Below are 20,353 nucleotides of genomic sequence, written 5' to 3' on the forward strand. Positions count from 1 at the left end.
CTCGGCAATATTCCAGCTGTATGACGGCGGTCTGTAAATAATCGAGTGTGGATCAGACAATCCAGTGATTGACATCATGTGCATCGATCCACGCGATTGGGATCGATGACATGCATCAACCAAGTCAGCGAGCCTGACCACCCGATCCCGTTAGTCGCCTTTTACGACAAGCACAGTCGCCTGTTACGGCAAGCATGGGTTGCTGAAGACCTATTCTACTCCGATCCGATGTGAAGTGAGTACTCAGGATAATTGTAGTACATACTGGCACCAGCCTTTATCTTGGTTTCGTCGAATTTTTTAAGAGCCGCGATCCCCGTGACGGAGTCGAAGTAGGTCTTGTACAACACCTTCAGGCTGACTTTGGCGGTGCGATCTTCTTTCTTGCAAGTGTTCTTGACCTTCACCTTGAAGGTGAATGGGCTGCCCACAGTGATATCGTCCATCTCGTCAATCTCAATGGCCAGGCTGCCACACTGCAACGAAAGTACACGAGTGTTATCATTTCCTCAAGGACATTGGGTTTTTTATGTTGCTTGTTTCTTCTAGGTGGAGAGAGATTACCATAAATGATATATAACAAGGTGCGTTCGTGGGGGGTTCACCCCAATTATGTTTCTAGATTTGTCATCACCATACCCGTCGAAGTGGTAAACGTATGAGACCTGCATCACTTCGGGCTGTCCTCCCACATTAAGCTGACACGCCGTGATATAACTGGAAATATGTTAGAGGTGAGGTGAAATTGGGTTTAACGTCGCGACCAAGATTATTGCACTTATATAGCGACGTGCATGCACGTGTATGTGTGTGTGTGGCTGCTTGTACTAGTCCGGACTGATGCCGATTTATAGTGCTAGCTCACTGAGATACCATGCCGCAGTTTAACATGAATACCCCACTCAGACACAGTATACTGACTCCGAGCCGACCAGTCCTTGTTTTAGCCCCTTAATGCCGAGCGCCAGACAGGGTAACATCAAGTACAATCTTTTAACGTCTTTTTGCATGACGCGGCCCGGGATCGAACCCTGGACCTTCCGCTCTCCGGGCGGACGCTCTACCACAAGACCACGGAGGCGGTCGAAAAATGTTAGAAGCAGCGTTAAACCCAACTCACTCACTCGCTTACTCATGCGAGTTACCTGGACTTCATGCTCAGAATCGGACTCGTCCTCGCAGCCGTTCATCAGACGGAATTGCTTTTCAGCACAACGGTGAATTGTCTTCTCCTTCTCCGAGCCTGAAATACACCGACGCCATTTTCTAACTTTGTGGAACATACATGATCACCATTCTATGTTTTGCTTACTGTATTTAACTTGTATTTCAAGCATGTCATCTGTTAAACCAGCCAAAAGGACATGAATTAATATCCATTGTGTGGTTTGAAATGGCGTTAAATGAACACTAGGCTAATGTGAATATGGTCGAGCTGAAGAAGCCCCATTTCCAAACCAGGCGGATTGACGGTCGTAATATATTAAACAGATTTGATAACATTATACGTCTGGACCCTTGACTAGACACATAACAAGATCTAGGTTTCTAGAAGACAAACCACCATTGTCAGCCCTTGATCGGACACGTTGCCCCTCCCAGAATGGTATCTCCTGCGAGCAATGATACATATACTTCAATAAAAATGCGTTTCAGCTTGCCTTCTTCATATTTATAGAACTCTGTGACGTCTTCCCTTTCCAAGTTGTCGTTTCCAAACAAGAAGCTGCCAAAAGATGGAGAGACGTATGGCTTGCCTGTAGGCTGGTGGGTACTAATCTTCTTGCCGACACTGGAACAAATCAATACATTGGGTAGAAAGGCAGACATGTGGTGTTAGCCTTATCAAATGTCTAGCATCTCATCTGAAGGCATTGCCTTCTTTGTAAATGTATATATGACGTTGAGGTTAATCATACATGTTCGGAACAATATAACTCCTGTGAGTGTGTGTAACGATTACTGTGTCTTCCTGACTGACGACTCACGCATTTTGTTCTTTGTATATATGACGTTGAAGTTAATCATAAATGTTCGGAACAATATAACGGCGACTCTTGTGAGTGTTTGTAACGATTACTGTGTCTTCCTGACTGACGACTCACGCATTTCTTAGGCGCTTTTTCTCCACGAGTTTAGCGACCACGTTGCTGCTCTTCCATTCCACCTTGTCGGCGTTCACCTCAGCGTAGATGAAGCTGGTGTCGTAGCCCACGTTCAAGTGACCTTCTTTAATGGCAACCACAGGCGCGGGGCCGCAGGTAAACACACCTATACGCCGAGAAACGAAACGATATATGAGTGCAAAAACGTAAGATTTCCAAACAAGTATAATTAAAGTGATAAAACCATTTCCATGATCATAGGTGAGGTGAGGTGAAATGGGGTTTTGCACTTATATAGCGACGTACATGCACGTGTGTGTGTGTGTGTGTGTGTGTGTGTGTGTGTGTGGCTGCTTGTACTAGTCCGGACTGATGCCGATTTATAGTGCTAGCTCACTGAGATACCATGCCGCAGTTTAACATGAATACCCCACTCAGACACAGTATACTGACTCCGAGCCGACCAGTCCTTGTTTTAGCCCCTTCATGCCGAGCGCCAGACAGGGTAACAACAAGTACAATCTTTTAACGTCTTTTGATATGATGCGGTCGGGGATCGAACCCCGGACCTTCCGCTCTCCGGGCGGACGCTCTACCACTAGACCACGAAGGCGGTCCTCCATGATCATAAGAAGGCAGTGTCCGCTGTACGATTCCGACAATATCATGAGCAAATGTCTATGAATAACTATCAGCTAATGACAACAGGTGTTCGCGAAAAGGTGATCGTATCCTGCCCCATTGGTTACACCCATTACAAACACATGCAGAGGCAGGTCAAGTGTGTACTTGAACAAACAAGGGGACATATGATACACATGCAAGTAGGAAACTTATCGAACATCAGTTTGGTCACTGATGAGTCAAATTTGGAAATATCCTCAACATATCTAGCATAAAACCGTTTGAAATCTTTACTAAGGCCGTGAATGAGGTAAGGTTTAAAGCATGTATAATTTTGTGAGAAGAAAGAGTATCATCTAAGCATTGCATTGTCCGTTCTTTGTTTCGTTCCTCTGTCCATCTTACATGATGCTAATTTTGTATTCTATCTCTGGTTCATTCTCTTAAGCGGTTCGAGAAAACCTCACCATCGCTGCGTTCTTGGGGCGTGGCGTCAATGACATGCCAGCCGTCGTACTTTATGGCGTCAGTGTTCAGATCCGGGCGTCTCATGTACACCTCATTCCAGACGTGGAAGTTCCTGTAGGTACGGAACAATGTTAATAAAATTGTCTTGGTCCAGGGCAATCTCATTAAAATCAGACCTTAGTTCTCGCTACCGCTAAACAAAGATCTGAAGACATCCCATTAGGGGTCACGTCAGGACGACCTTTCATCCGACCAATCAGAGCGTCGCTTACCAGATTATGAAAGTGACAGTCGGAATGTGATTCCTTATCATGCAACCTCGAAAACTTTATTCCGAACGATAGTTACGGGTTTAACGACTGAATCCATAAAATCTAGCCCATCTATTAGCCATTCCAGAGTGTTCTTTTGTTCAGGTTTCAAATTTATAATCGAGAATTTGTCAAAATATGTTTCGAAGCGTAGTCGCCAATTTGAAATTAGTGCCGTAAAGCACGAGAAAGCTGCCTTCTGATTGGTCATTCCATTGGTCCGTCAAAGTTCGCGCAAGGTCGGTCTGACGTGACCCGTAATGGGATGTCCTCAGATCTGTGTTTAGCGGTAGGAGAACTAAGATCTGATTTTAATGAGATTGGGTCCAGGAAGGACTTACATGTATTCATATTGATGAACATTATGCTTCATGGAAGTTACAGTTTTTGATTTCAATGGCTCTGTGTGAGGTGAGGTGAGGTGAGGTGAGGTGAGGTGAGGTGAAATGGGGTTTAACGTCGCGTCCAAGATTATTGCACTTATGTATGCACGTGTGTGTGTGGCTGCTTGTACTACTAGTCCGGACTGATGCCGATTTATAGTCCTAGCTCACTGAGATACCATGCCGCAGTTTAACATGAATATCCCACTCAGACACAGTATACTGACTCCGAGCCGATTTAAAGGCCCGGGTTGTTAGTTTCGGTGACTTGGTGGATCGTACACCGACGGCGTGAATCGTTGCTCGTAATATCAGTCACTGGATTGTCTGGTCCACACATCTTATTTACAGACCGTCGTCCTATTGTTGGAATATTGCCGAGTGCAAACGAAATATATTAGATATAACTATATTCGTAGGTAATCTCTCCCGTGTAGGTGCAGACAGAGTAGTATAGTAGAATGATACAATTGTTAAATTAGAGTATTTATTTCATATGGCGCAGAAAGGTGGCATAAACTCTTCAGTACGATAAAGGCAATGAGTAACAACCCCTATTTCGCCAGGTGGGTCAGTTATCCTATTAAATACGGTATGTCGACGGTTATTTCCTACAGCATATGTCTGTTTGTTTGTTTGTTTAACGTCGCACTCAGCAATATCCCAGCTATATGACGGCGGTCTGTAAATAATGGAGTCTGGACCAGACAATCCAGTGATTGACATCATGTGCATCGATCCACGCAACTGGGATACGATGACATGCATCAACCAAGTCAGCGAGCCTGACCACCCGATCCCGTCAGTCGCCTTTTACGGCAGGCATGGGTTACTGAAGACCTATTCTTCCCCAGATTTTCACGGATCACCAAAGGATCACTTCCGACAACGTACCATACAGAATCGTCCTTTGTTTCCTCAATGTCTCCGTCCACGTTCTTTTTGATGACGTCGATGCTGAGTCTCTCCTGGTCGGTGTTGTGGGCGGAGGCGTAGTTGGTGACGCTGCGACAAGGCAGTCCAATAGCTCTGCACACTAGGCGGAAAAATAGAGCGGCACATGTTAGACTTACAGCATCCTGGTCTGTTTGAGACTTCACTGTTTAAGGACTCTATAAAAGCAAGGCAATCGAGTTATGGGCATAGCATGGACTTTATGACACACAGACCGTCTGAACACACAGTGCCATTAATTAAGAAAGTGGTCAAATGTAACAAATGTTATATTTGGGATAACACTTTCTTAGTAAAGAACTGATTCTTGCTCCTTTTGGGGTTGAGGCTCTTCCGGGATTCGAACTCACACTCCCAGAGTGAGGCACCTAATGGCCAGCATACAAAGTCAGCGATCTAACGGACTCAGCCACTGAGGCTTCCACAAAATAGAAAGTCCGACAACTGGTCTAGATCACGTACTTTGTGCACCCCTCTGACAAGTGTAATTGGCACAGTCATCCGACACAAATTTTAACTGGTTCGTTCAAAGTTACTCCGTTTAGAGAAAAATACGTTCGAGCTACGAAGACTTACGTTGTTTATCTAGAGATAATTTATGAGTAAAAAGAATTCGGGTATAATTCGGGTAAAAATGACCCAAAACAAGAATTATTGCTCAACAACGCACCCAATCTGAATACTCGTATTACTCGACATGTCTTCGGTCCTGACGTACAAAACTTTCAGAAGGGAGTTGCTTCCCCTTGACCAGAACGACCGCCACTTTACTTGAAATGATGTGGTACATCGCACCCTTCTCATTTATATAGTGTCGACGTACCCGTCTTATGCATGCTGCCTACGCACCTTTCTTATATATACTGACAAAAATTACCGAATGAGTGACTGAGTGAGTGAGTGAGTGAGTGAGTGAAAGTGTGACAGAGTGAATCTGTTACTTCACCCAGCAGAGTCTCTTCATGACAGTGTGTAAATAACTGAGTTTGGCAAGCGAAGCCAGTGGTTGAAAGAATGAGCAGCGTTCAACGCCCTCGTGAATAATGACACACCCTCAGCCACGCCACACATGATACTGTAAAACGTGAAATTAATGCGTCTCCAAAAGAATGCGACCGCTGGCTCCTAGCAAAAATGCGACTCAATATCAATGCGACACCCACTCCTCTCAAGCATCAGTGAATTTATATCTAAACAAAATGTCCTCTGTCAGGTTTACAGGAGAATCCTCACCTTAATCCAACCTTACATTAATCCAATCACACACCAAATAGCACCGCTTATTAGCGCTGAGTAAAGTACTTCAGCCAAAACAATACGTGCGCGCTGGCTCGTGTCGGCCTTTGATGCAGTCGCAAAGAGCAAAGACACCGTGTTGGGTTGCGTCTGTCTGGACTTGCAGGTGTGATCAGTGATGACATGAGTGAGTAGAACGCTTGTCTTGACCCCAGCAGTGACAATTCACAATGCCACACATGATACTAGTAACCGCTCCATACTGACTGTATTTTCACGACCGGCATTGTGCTCTTGGGACCAGTTCATCCCCGAAACCTTAAGGGAGCCACCGCTAGTAAAGAGGAAGCAGAACCATGCTTGACCTACCAGCTGTGGTGACCGCTGAGAACACCCAGCACTGGCCGTACCGCACTGGTTTCCCGGTCTTCATGTACTCCAGCAGGATCTTCTCGCTGCCCTGCCAGACGGTGGGCTTGCAGCCGCCGGTGTAGTCGCCGCTCCAGTTGCCCACCAGGACCCCGCCGTCGTCGGGGGCGTTCACCTGCAACACCAGGCACACTCTCGTAGTTAGTGATATGCTTGGTCACCTGTGTGTGCTTATATAGTGACGTGTATGCAAGGGTATCACAGTAGAAAAAGTGTAGGTTTCCGTTTTCCGGAAACCTTCAGGATACCTTCAACAACTTTAAATTTTCTTGGTAACTTTCATATAATCTTTTATGTGTTTCCCCCTTTATTGACTAAAATGCACCCCCAACATTTTGGCATTTTTTGGAAAGATTTCCGGAAGGAATCCGGGCCGGATTTGGGTCGGATTCAAAGTGGGAAGCTATCAACCTACACTTGTTTTGCTGTGTATGTGTGGCTGCTGGTACTAGACCAGACTTATGACTGTTTCACACTGAGATGCCATGCAGCCAGACACAGATATTGTTTCCGAGCCGATCATTCGTTGAACACCATGCAAGTGTGTGTGTGTGTGTGTGTGCGTGTGCGTGCGTGCGTGGGTGCGCGCGCGCGTGTGTGTGCGCGCGTGTGTGTGACACTATTGAAACTCACAATCCCTGCGATCATCCTGGAGACCTTCACTGGGCTTGCCATAGCGGGTGTGGCCTTGAACCCGAAAGCTTTCCGCACGAGGTGGAGAGCAGCATCCAGGATACCGTAATTGAACTGAAACATGGTCGTGAATAAACTAGCTTTACAGATGAACAAGGACTTACAGAGCTGCCCAATTGCACAACAGACTCCTAAACAGTAGACTATTTCACTGCGGGGTCGTAACAGTCTTAACCCGACTAGACCGGGTTGATTGATCTGATGCAGGGACATTTCTCAAATTCATTAGTGCTTAAACATATTGAAGTCTTTAAGGAAGATCTTTTAGGAAGAGATTCCATGCCCATTTATGGAACGATTGTCTTAGGTACCGATCATTTTGATATTCTGGGCGTCGGTGGATGGGGGTGTGCTTTGAAAAGAAACAAATAATTTCTCCTGCTGGATGCCGTGGAAATAATGTTTTGTTGTGATAAAATTGGTCGGCTCCTCCTCACACAGAGAAGAATTGCGAGTTTTGAAGCAGTTTCCGTAAACATAATCCTGTCTCTAACAAAAATCCCAGGCTCCCGCAGAATATTATACTGATGGGGCACTTTTATATAGTAATCAACATTTGATAGGGACAATCACTTTCTCTAAATATACATGACATATTATGAGAATCAGTTTTGTGGCTCATGGAAGATACAAATATCAAAAGTGAGGTAGCATATTTGTCCAATGACTTTTCAATGAGGTGCTCGTAACGACGATAGTATCTCCTGCTACCACGCAGGAAGGAATGCCCCTTCACATATCAAAAAAAATATAGGAGGGTCGTGATCACGAAGCGGTCGAAGCGCCACGATTATCATAACCTCATGTTAAAGAACTGGGTCCACTTGCACAAAGCGATCGTGGGGCTACATTACTCTAACACAGACTAACGATAATCGTATAGCGCTAAGATCGCTTTGTGCAAGTGGTACTCTGTCCCGCTTACCTGGTTGTAGGCCCACGATCTGACGCCGACCTTTCTGAAGCTGCCGTAGTACTGGGTGCCGTTGTCGTTGAGGACCGTCTCAGTCCTCCAGACATCGTCCTCCATGTACACCCAGTCCTCTGTTAGATATACCACATGCGTCCACTAAATTTCATTTTGTAAACAATTCATTGAATGTTTTTTTTAGCAATATTAAAAACTTCATATACATCAAGACAGCCTGCAAGCGGATATACCAATTTGACAGTAAAAGTTTCACTGTCGGTATACGACGGGAGTTTTTTAACCAGATCACTTAATGTTCAGTTTTCAAAAGTAACACCTATTCTTAAAATCGGCAATATATTCCAGCTATATTACGGCGAAATGTAAATAATCGAGTGTGGACCAATAAACCAGTGATAGATATCATGAGCGTCCCAACCCTCCAGGGTACGATGACACACGATCAAGTCCCAAGACATCCTTTTTTATGTATACATACCCAGGGTAAGCATTTCGGTAAACCTTCACTAACCCCTGGACCATTCCCCGTGGTTCTCGCAATCTCAAATTACCTGCCCTTGATATTCATTAGCATGTTACCGACCAATCAAACGTCAACATAAGGGATATGGTAAGGGAGCTAACTCGTATTACCTAGAAACCAAAGCCACCGCCAGTCTTAATGGACATACATTCCTGTCAGTTTTTCAATGTTGAAATTCTCGTAAACTCGATCGCAATCAATAGGACTTGCCGCCATGTTGTTGATATTGTCAACCCAACATTGAGGCTGGTTTGTAACTCGCATTCTGATTGGTACGTTAGACCTAGTAGTGGAGCCAATCAAATTGGAAAATGGAAATCAAGGGCAGATAATTTAAGATTGCGAGAACCATGGGGATGTGTCCAGGGATCAGTGTAGGTTTACCGAAATGCTAGCCCTGGAGATATAAAGGATGTCATGGGACTTGATCGTGTGTCATCGTACCCTGACGGGTTGGGACGCTCATAATATCTATCACTGGTTTATCGGTGATATAGAGGATAGTCCCAAAACTCGTTACCTGATCTTCGTGCGACATAGAAAATGGGCCATGGGGACCTATTGCAACCCGAACCTCAAGGGTTGTTTTTGAAGAAAGAAGCAGAGCATGTTGTTTCCTCACCTTTACACCATGGGTTGAAGATGATGTTGATGTAGTCCTCTGTGTGGTTGTACTGCCAGATTTGATCCTTTCCGTCCTTGACGTCCACGATAGTCCTGATAGCGAACTCCCACTCCCCGATAGGCGTGGTTGCGGGGACGAAGACGGACAGTGTGAGGGTGTTTCCCTCCTGACTGATCACAGTCGCACCCCACTTCTTTGGCTTGTATTTGGTGGCCCCAGTTTCGTCTACCCGGAACTTCTCGTTCAGTCTGTTGTTTGGTTTGTACTCGTCACCTGTCATATGTTAGTTTGGTTGATAGTTATTTTACAGTAATAAGACATGCGCCGCTCTTTTACCAGAGTGAGTGAGTTGGGTTTAACGCCGCTTTTAACAGTATTCCAGTTATATCACGGCGTGTCAGCTTAATGTGGGAGGAAAGCCCGAAGTGATGCAGGTCTCAGACGTTTACCACTTCGGTGAAACCCACGAGCACGGGTATGGTGCTGACAAACCTAGAAACATAATTGGGGCGAACCGGGATTCGAACCCACAATCATAGGTTTCTGGCGTGCCCAAGGGACGCAACTCTGCACAGCGAATCGCGGCGCCTTAGACGAGTGGGCCACCCGTGCCCCCTCTTTTACCAGAACGGGCGGTCGGGTAGCCTATTGGTTAAAGCGTTCGCTCGTCACGCCGAAGACCCGGGTTCGAATCCCGACATGGGTACAATGTGTGAAGCCCATTTCTGGTGTTCCCCGCCGTGATATTGCTGGAATATTGCAAAAAGCGGCGTAAAACCAAACTCACTCACTCACTCACTTTTGCAAGAACATATATCTTCATCATCATAGTATGCTCCTTAATGACGTCATGTCTGTAACTATATACCAATTTCGTCTTGTATACCTGTAAGTGTTTTGTTTGTTTGTTGTTTAACGCCGCACTCAGCGATATTCCAGGGGTCTGTAAATAATCGTGTCTCGACCAGACAATCCAGTGATGATATCATGAGCATCGATCCACGCAATTAGGATCGATGACATGTTTCAACCATGTCAGCGAGCCTGACCACCCGATCCCGTTAATCGCCTCTTACGACAAGCATAGTCGCTTTTTACAGCAAGCATGGGTTGCTGAAGACCTCTTCTACCACGGATCTTCACGGGTCTTGTGGCAAGTGGTCCGTATTAAGAGTTCAATCCATGTATATTTATCTTTGTATATATTTCTATTCAGTATATTATTGTTTTATGTTAACATCCTTCCTCCATGTGATGTATCCGACACCGTGACGTCATTGTTCTGTGTAACTTACCTAAATTGAACAACAGCGTGATGTCATTCTTCTTGATGTCATATGGCCTATCGAAGGTGATGGTCATCTTGAACTCTTGACCTCTACGGAGAACCAGCTCTGCTTGTCTCCCTTCGGATTCCTTCGCGCATGCGTACATGTCCGTGTGGTGTTCCTTGGCATTTTCGGCGAAGTGCAGGTCGACTCCGGTGACGTGAAGCTTCGTCTCCAGTTCCACCTTCTCAACTTCTGTCTTCTTCGGCACTGTTTCCTCTGGAGATGAAACATAGACGACAAAGGAATGAATTAGCGAGTGACACTGGTTAAACGTTGCTTTGAACAGTATTGCATTTAAAGCATGATTTGTAAGCTCTTGACGTCTTAAACGTTTTCCTCGCACGAGCTGAAATACCTAGAAACGTAGTCAGGATGAATCTTGGATTCGAACCCACGATAAAAGGTAAGGCACACAGCGCGCTCAGAGAGGAAGGGCAATGAACAGTTGCAACACAGATACAACATTTGTCAACCAGGAGAGTACAACGACTGGTTATGAAAAAGCATTGATGCCTATGCATTAACATTCATAGACGGGTAGGACAATTAACAGTGTTTTCGACCATAACACGTTATCACTCAATAGAACTATTCCTTTGAACATGCATCCGTAATTATAAGATAATGCTCTTCTGTTTCTTATCACAACAGTATTTTTAAAGATAATTACACCCTGATGGTTAATGTTTGTCTTGTTTGTATTAATAAAGGATGCAGATATCTTTAAAAAAAATAAAAATAAAATTAAAAAAATTATCGAAATTTATTAACATTGTTGTCATCAAGCTCTATCTTAAAATATAAACCCGTGGTCTGCAAAGTGATGTCGTCGTCTTAATAGGACCGTCCCTGGCTGATATATCATCATGCAAGACGCCCCCATACATAATATGCCTAAAAGTATCATCTTCATAGTGAACAAGCATAGGGCCTTGGGAGACCAACTGTGCCTCTTGAAGTCCAAACGGGGAACAAACACGGGCGCCGTGAGCCATTGTGCCCATGCCTCCTCACCAGGAACCAATATTAGGACCAGGAGAATTATTCTACCCTTGAATTTCAACAAGTAAATATGGCGGTTATTCGGTTTCTAAGTTTGTGGTTCTCACCGAAAATACATCAACACTATTGCAAAGCTGATCCGTTAAACATATCTGGACCAGACTATACAGTGATTGTTATCATGAGCATCGATCTACGAAATTAAGATACGATGACATGCATCAATCAAGTCAGCGAGCTTGACCACTCGATCCCGTCAGTCGCCTCTTACGACAAGCATGGTTTGTTGAAGGAACACGATAACCCGAATCTTCACAGGTCTCCTAGAAGTCTTCTTTTAAAGCTAGAGGGGGCACGGGTGGCCCAGTCATCTAAGGCGCCGCGATTCGCTGTGCAGAGTTGCATCCCTTGGGCCAGAAACCTATGATTGTGGGTTCGAATCCCGGTTCGCCTCGATTATGTTTCTAGGTTTGTCAGCACCATAACCGTGCCCATGGGTTTCACCGAAGTAGTAAACGTCTGAGACCTGCATCACTTCGGGCTTTCCTCCCACATTAAGCTGACACGCTGTGATATAACTGGATTACTGTTAAAAGCAGCGTTAAACACAACTCACTCATTAAAGCTAGATATTTTGAAAGAAACATGGTTAGTAATACTGCGCACAATGCTAATGATCTCCACTATACCATGACTATATTTGCCAAGTGCTGTAATCAGTTTGGTTATACTCGTACATTCAAGTAAAACTAAAATACTAAAATACTAACGGTTATAAGAAAGATTATAAGCACGATTTCAAGTTGTGTTATGCTGTTCCACAAGACGTAAATATAGATAACACCTATCTTGGCAAACTATTCGAAAAGATAATATATTTTTTTCAGTGAATGAGTAAAACTATGCTTTTAAGCGGCGTTTAGCAACATTTCAGCAATATCACAGCGGGGGACACCAGCATTGTGTTTCACACATTGTAACCATGTGAGGAATCGAAACCGAGCCTTCGTCGTGACGATCGAAGCTTTAACAACAAGGCTACGTCACCGCCCCTAAATTATTTTCAATGCCAAACTTGAACTGGTAAAATACCCAGTAGGATGAGATTGTAATGTGACTGTTAACCTTCTAGGTATAAAGTAGCTGATAAAGTAGCTCGGGTTGTATACTCACCAGGGAGATGAGAATGAAATTCGAGTGCAGACTGAGATCCACTGAACGGGGTTACAATGTAGCGCATCGGGCATACTTTAGGATGTAGATTTATGGCATTATAAATATGGCATTATTATTGATCAGTTCAGTAGCACTTTTCTGCACAAGTGTGCAACCATGCAACGCAGTGGTTACCTTGATGGCGTATAATTATCTCTTTCTCCTTGCTGGGGTCGGCCGGGGGTAGGAACTTCTCGTCACGCTCTGATGCACGAGGCCTGACTCTGACGCTGTTGTAGGCCCGGAGTGACCTTGAGTAGTTCATCCTGCGCATCCTGCGAGACCTGAACAAACATTGACGAAGTAAATATGAATTATGCATATATAATTTAGCAATATTCCATCAACATAAAGGCTAGGTCGACAAGAAATAGGCTTAACGTATTGCTCCATGTGGGGAATCGAAACTGGGCTTTCGTCGCAGCAAGCTGATGCTCTATCCACTAGGCCACCCTACAGACGCACGAACAAACAAACAAACAAACATAACAGTCAATGACATCAGGTTGTCGTCATATTTTTATGTGCCCTGCTGTGATATTGCTGAAATATTGCTTAAAGTGGCTTAACACCCACTCTCTCATATTCAGACCGTCCCCGGGGTCTAGTGGTAGAGCGTCAGTATACAGCGTCTGAGTTGGGTATTCCTGTTGGGTATTCCTGGTATCTCAGTGGGGTAGCACTATAAAATCAACATTAGTCACTTCTAGTACAAGCAGACACACAACCAGCGCTGCTACAGTCCGGCAGGGCGTCCAACATAATGTGTATGTTACTAACAGGAGAGGTCACATGGCCCGTAATAGCCCACTATAGAGCTTCGGTCAGGATCTGTGACGTGATGCCGACCACGTGATCGGATGGCATAAAGCTCATTATTTCAGCCACTCATGGGTGGACTAATCCATTTTAAGATAATCTGCTTGTTTATACCATTCTGTATCGTTGGTGCTGCCTGGAGGAGACCCACTCGCTGTCAACATTGTCTCTGTGATACGCCGTGGTGGGTGGGTGGATTATTTACCGTACTCATATGGCTAAAATACTGCTGACTGCGGCGTTAAACAATATGTACTCACTTGTTCAGTGGTCGTACACACTAAGCCAATACATTCAGGTCGTCTTAAAGAGTGCTTGTGTCCCGTGTCCTCGTGTAATAATAATGTGTAAGCAGTATTTAATTAAGCGCGTGTCACCTACCATGAGTCCCTGGGTCTCAAACTGCAGTAGAACTTGAATATAGGGCACCAAATATACACTCACACACTAACAGCTGGCGGCAGTGCAATATATATAGTCACATTCTCAGCTGAATACTGGTACATGTATGTATGCCGACTTTCAATGTAAGTCTGTGTGTATCTGTGTGTGAGTGTCTGTGTCTGTGTGTGTATCTGTTTGTGAGTGTCTGTGTCTGTGTGTTTGTCTCTGCGAGGATGGGTGTATACGTGTGTATGTGAGTGTCTGTGTGTGTCTGCGAATGTATGTGTGTATGTGTTTGTGTGTGTATCTGTTTGTGAGTGTCTGTGTCTGTGTGTGTATCTGTGTGTGAGTGTCTGTGTCTGTGTCTGTGCAAGGATGGGTGTATACATTGTATGTGTGTATGTGAGTGTCTGTGTGTGTCTGCGAATGTGTGTGTGTATGTGTTTGTATCTGTGTATGTATCTGTGTGTCTGTTCGTGTATGCGAGTATATGTGTGTATGTATCTGTGTGTCTGCATGTATGTGTTTATATGTGTTTCTATTTGATTTGTGTGTGTGTATGTGTCTTTGTGTCTATGTGTGTATCTGTGTCTGTGTCTGTGTCTGTATCTCTCTCTGTGTGTATTTCTGTGTGTGTCTGTGTTTGTATATGTGTGTATATCTGTGTGTGTATCTTTGTGTGTATGTGTTTGTATCTGTATAATGTATCTCTGTGTGTGTGTACGTATCTGTGTGTGTATGTATCTCTCTGTGTGTGTATGTGTTTATATCTGTGTGTATGTGTTTGTATCTGTGTATGTATCAGTATGTGTGTCTGTGTCTTTGTGTCTATGTGTGCATCTCTATGTGTGTATCTGTGTGTGTGTGTGTGTTTATGTCTGTGTGTGTATGTGTTTGTATCTGTGTGTGTGTGGATGTGTGTGTGTGTGTACGTATCTGTGTGTGTATGTATCTGTGTGCGTGTGTATGTGTTTATATCTGTGTGTGTATGTGTTTGTATCTGTGTGTTTGGATGTGTGTGTGTACGTATCTGTGTGTGTATGTATCTGTGTGCGTGTGTATGTGTTTATATCTGTGTGTGTATGTGTTTGTATCTGTGTGTGTATGTGTGTATGTACGTATCTATGTGTATGTATCTCTCTGTGTGTGTATGTGTGTGTATCTGTGTGTGTGTATACGTATCTGTGTGTGTATGTATCTGTGTGCGTGTGTATGTGTTTATATCTGTGTGTGTATGTGTTTGTATCTGTGTGTGTGGATGTGTGTGTGTGTACGTATCTGTGTGTGTATGTATCTGTGTGCGTGTGTATGTGTTTATATCTGTGTGTGTATGTGTTTGTATCTGTGTGTGTGGATGTGTGTGTGTACGTATATGTGTGTGTATGTATCTGTGTGCGTGTGTATGTGTTTATATCTGTGTGTGTATGTGTTTGTATCTGTGTGTGTATGTGTGTATGTACGTATCAATGTGTATGTATCTCTCTGTGTGTGTATGTGTGTGTATCTGTGTGTGTGTGTATACGTATCTGTGTGTGTGTGTATATGCGCTCGTGTGTGTGTGCGTGTGTGTGTGAGGCTGAAGTATCCTACCTTCTTGAAAGGACTGAGTTGTTGTTGCTTCCTCGGAATCTGGCAGAGTACATGATGTAGGATGTTGATATCGAAGTCGCCCCCGATGAATAGCTGCAGCTGCCGGTGAATAAAGGCTGATTCCCAGTACGGCTAGAGACAAAAGGTAATTTGTGAACTCGCAGCATATGTTAGACACTAAAATTTGGGGGATTTAGGCATCGAGTAAAGAGGTGTTGAGTCGGAAATATCATTGGAAAATATAGGCTAGGAGTAAGGCAACGGTAGAGTAAGCTGCAACAACATTGGGACGACAGAGGTAAATATTGGATCGACAGCAACATTCGGAACATAGATATGAAATAAGGACGAAAGAGGGAAAGTAATGGATCGACAGCAACATTGGGAACATAGGCATAGAATAAGGACGAAAGAGGGAAAGTAATGGATCGACAGCAACATTGGGAACATAGGCATAGAATAAGGACGCAAGAGGGAAAGTAATGGATCGACAGCAACATTGGGAACATAGGCATAGAATAAGTTCGCAAGAGGCAAAACGTGGATCGACAGCAACATTGGGAACATAGGCATGAAATAAGGACGAAAGAGGGAAAGTAATGGATCGACAGCAACATTGGGAATATAGGCATAGAATAAGGACGAAAGAGGGAAAGTAATGGATCGACAGCAACATTGGGAACATAGGCATAGAATAAGGACGAAAGAGGGAAAATAATGGATCGACAGCAACATTGGTAACATAGGCATAGAATAAGGACGAAAGAGGGAAAGTAATGGATCGACAGCAACATTGGGAACATAGGCATAGAATAAGGACGAAAGAGGAAAAGTAATGGATCGACAGCAACATTGGGAACATAGGTATGAAATAAGGACGAAAGAGGGGAAGTAATGGATCTACAGCAACATTGGGAACACAGGCATAGAATAAGGACGAAAGAGGGAAAGTAATGGATCGACAGCAACATTGGGAACATAGGCATAGAATAAGGACGCAAGAGGGAAAGTAATGGATCGACAGCAACATTGGGAACATAGGCATAGAATAAGGACGAAAGAGGGAAAGTAATGGATCGACAGCAACATCGGGAACATAGGCATAGAATAAGGACGAAAGAGGGAAAGTAATGGATCGACAGCAACATTGGGAACATAGGCATAGAATAAGGACGAAAGAGGGAAAGTAATGGATCGACAGCAACATTGAGAACATAGGCATAGAATAAGGACGCAAGAGGGAAAGTAATGGATCGACAGCAACATTGGAACATAGGCATAGAATAAGGACGCAAGAGGCAAAACGTGGATCGACAGCAACATTGGGAACATAGGCATGAAGTAAGGACGAAAGAGGGAAAGTAATGGATCGACAGCAATATTGGGAACATAGGTATAAAATAAAGACGAAAGAGGGAAAGTACTGGATCGACAGCAACATTGGGAACATAGGCATAGAATAAGGACGAAAGAGGGAAAGTAATGGATCGACAGCAACATTGGGAACATAGGTATGAAATAAGGACGAAAGAGGGAAAGTACTGGATCGACAGCAACATTGGGAACATAGGCATAGAATAAGGACGAAAGAGGGAAAGTAATGGATCGACAGCAACATTGGGAACATAGGTATGAAATAAGGACGAAAGAGGGAAAGTACTGGATCGACAGCAACATTGGGAACATAGGCATAGAATAAAGACGAAAGAGGGAAAGTAATGGATCGACAGCAACATTGGGAACATAGGCATAGAATAAGGACGAAAGAGGGAAAGTAATGGATCGACAGCAACATTTGGAACATAGGCATAGAATAAGGACGAAAGAGGGAAAGTAATGGATCGACAGCAACATTGGGAACATAGGCATAGAATAAGGACGAAAGAGGGAAAGTAATGGATTGACAGCAACATTGGGAACATAGGCATAGAATAAGGACGAAAGAGGGAAAGTAATGGATCGACAGCAACATTGGGAACATAGTCATAGAATAAGGACGAAAGAGGGAAAGTAATGGATCGACAGCAACATTGAGAACATAGGCATAGAATAAGGACGAAAGAGGGAAAGTAATGGATCGACAGCAACATTGGGAACATAGGCATAGAATAAGGACGAAAGAGGGAAAGTAATGGATCGACAGCATTATTGGGAACATAGGCATAGAATAAGGACGAAAGAGGGAAAGTAATGGATCGACAGCAACATTGGGAACATAGGCATAGAATAAGGACGAAAGAGGGAAAGTAATGGATCGACAGCAACATTGGGAACATAGGCATAGAATAAGGACGAAAGAGGGAAAGTAATGGATTGACAGCAACATTGGGAACATAGGCATGAAATAAGGACGAAAGAGGGAAAGTAATGGATCGACAGCAACATTGGGAACATAGGCATAGAATAAGGACAAAAGAGGGAAAGTAATGGATCGACAGCAACATTGGGAACATAGGCATGAAATAAGGACGAAAGAGGGAAAGTAATGGATCGACAGCATTATTGGGAACATAGGCATGGGATAAGGACGAAAGATTAATGTATTAATTGTAAATAATGACACATGTAAATCTTTTGGAGAGGGCGTTCTAAGTTGTGATAACTTGTGCCCAATCCTTTTCATGAGCATAAAATATGTTTAAACTGGACATGGGCATAGAATAAGGACGAAAGAGGGAAATTAATCGATCGACAGCAACATTGGGAACATAGGCATAGAATAAGGACGCAAGAGGGAAAGTAATGGATCGACAGCAACATTGGGAACATAGGCATAGAATAAGGACGAAAGAGGGAAAGTATTGGATCGACAGCAACATCGGGAACATAGGCATAGAATAAGGACGAAAGAGGGAAAGTAATGGATCGACAGCAACATTGGGAACATAGGCATAGAATAAGGACGAAAGAGGGAAAGTAATGGATCGACAGCAACATTGAGAACATAGGCATAGAATAAGGACGCAAGAGGGAAAGTAATGGATCGACAGCAACATTGGAACATAGGCATAGAATAAGTTCGCAAGAGGCAAAACGTGGATCGACAGCAACATTGGGAACATAGGCATGAAGTAAGGACGAAAGAGGGAAAGTAATGGATCGACAGCAATATTGGGAACATAGGTATAAAATAAAGACGAAAGAGGGAAAGTACTGGATCGACATCAACATTGGGAACATAGGCATAGAATAAGGACGAAAGAGGGAAAGTATTGGATCGACAGCAACATTGGGAACATAGGTATGAAATAAGGACGAAAGAGGGAAAGTACTGGATCGACAGCAACATTGGGAACATAGGCATAGAATAAGGACGAAAGAGGGAAAGTAATGGATCGACAGCAACATTGGGAACATAGGTATGAAATAAGGACGAAAGAGGGAAAGTACTGGATCGACAGCAACATTGGGAACATAGGCATAGAATAAGGACGAAAGAGGGAAAGTAATGGATCGACAGCAACATTGGGAACATAGGCATAGAATAAGGACGAAAGAGGGAAAGTAATGGATCGACAGCAACATTTGGAACATAGGCATAGAATAAGGACGAAAGAGGGAAAGTAATGGATCGACAGCAACATTGGGAACATAGGCATAGAATAAGGACGAAAGAGGGAAAGTAATGGATCGACAGCAACATTGGGAACATAGGCATAGAATAAGGACGCAAGAGGGAAAGTAATGGATCGACAGCAACATTGGGAACATAGTCATAGAATAAGGACGAAAGAGGGAAAGTAATGGATCGACAGCAACATTGAGAACATAGGCATAGAATAAGGACGAAAGAGGGAAAGTAATGGATCGACAGCAACATTGGGAACATAGGCATAGAATAAGGACGAAAGAGGGAAAGTAATGGATCGACAGCATTATTGGGAACATAGGCATAGAATAAGGACGAAAGAGGGAAAGTAATGGATCGACAGCAACATTGGGAACATAGGCATAGAATAAGGACGAAAGAGGGAAAGTAATGGATCGACAGCAACATTGGGAACATAGGCATAGAATAAGGACGAAAGAGGGAAAGTAATGGATTGACAGCAACATTGGGAACATAGGCATGAAATAAGGACGAAAGAGGGAAAGTAATGGATCGACAGCAACATTGGGAACATAGGCATAGAATAAGGACAAAAGAGGGAAAGTAATGGATCGACAGCAACATTGGGAACATAGGTATGAAATAAGGACGAAAGAGGGAAAGTACTGGATCGACAGCAACATTGGGAACATAGGCATAGAATAAGGACGAAAGAGGGAAAGTAATGGATCGACAGCAACATTGGGAACATAGGTATGAAATAAGGACGAAAGAGGGAAAGTACTGGATCGACAGCAACATTGGGAACATAGGCATAGAATAAGGACGAAAGAGGGAAAGTAATGGATCGACAGCAACATTGGGAACATAGGCATAGAATAAGGACGAAAGAGGGAAAGTAATGGATCGACAGCAACATTTGGAACATAGGCATAGAATAAGGACGAAAGAGGGAAAGTAATGGATCGACAGCAACATTGGGAACATAGGCATAGAATAAGGACGAAAGAGGGAAAGTAATGGATCGACAGCAACATTGGGAACATAGGCATAGAATAAGGACGCAAGAGGGAAAGTAATGGATCGACAGCAACATTGGGAACATAGTCATAGAATAAGGACGAAAGAGGGAAAGTAATGGATCGACAGCAACATTGAGAACATAGGCATAGAATAAGGA

The 20,353-nt window shown here is 43.7% G+C and overlaps 1 protein-coding gene across 3 annotated transcripts in view; it reads right to left on the minus strand.

Annotated features, from left to right (window-relative positions):
• The window catches only part of LOC124140836 (annulin-like), a 45,300-nt gene that overhangs the window by 5,509 nt on the left and 19,438 nt on the right, over positions 1–20,353 (minus strand). For 2 of the 3 annotated variants that reach the window (XM_046508616.2, XM_046508615.2), the window contains exons 2-14: positions 15,624–15,755; positions 12,966–13,114; positions 10,578–10,829; positions 9,280–9,555; positions 8,129–8,247; positions 7,144–7,257; positions 6,451–6,625; positions 4,786–4,927; positions 3,197–3,309; positions 2,106–2,271; positions 1,662–1,792; positions 1,146–1,243; positions 266–476 (exon numbers count right to left, since the gene is read on the minus strand). In XM_046508616.2, coding sequence (XP_046364572.2) covers positions 266–476; positions 1,146–1,243; positions 1,662–1,792; positions 2,106–2,271; positions 3,197–3,309; positions 4,786–4,927; positions 6,451–6,625; positions 7,144–7,257; positions 8,129–8,247; positions 9,280–9,555; positions 10,578–10,829; positions 12,966–13,114; positions 15,624–15,676 — 1,999 coding nt within the window. In that variant the 5' untranslated portion in view covers positions 15,677–15,755. Of the gene's footprint in view, positions 1–265; positions 477–1,145; positions 1,244–1,661; positions 1,793–2,105; positions 2,272–3,196; positions 3,310–4,785; positions 4,928–6,450; positions 6,626–7,143; positions 7,258–8,128; positions 8,248–9,279; positions 9,556–10,577; positions 10,830–12,965; positions 13,115–13,406; positions 13,546–15,623; positions 15,756–20,353 lie in introns of those variants that run through there. The other variant, XM_046508617.2, reaches the window with a different exon arrangement.

This window comes from Haliotis rufescens, unplaced genomic scaffold (assembly GCF_023055435.1).
Source record: "Haliotis rufescens isolate VD_foot unplaced genomic scaffold, xgHalRufe1.0.p SCAF_17, whole genome shotgun sequence".
NCBI classification, from domain to species: Eukaryota; Metazoa; Mollusca; class Gastropoda; order Lepetellida; family Haliotidae; genus Haliotis; species Haliotis rufescens.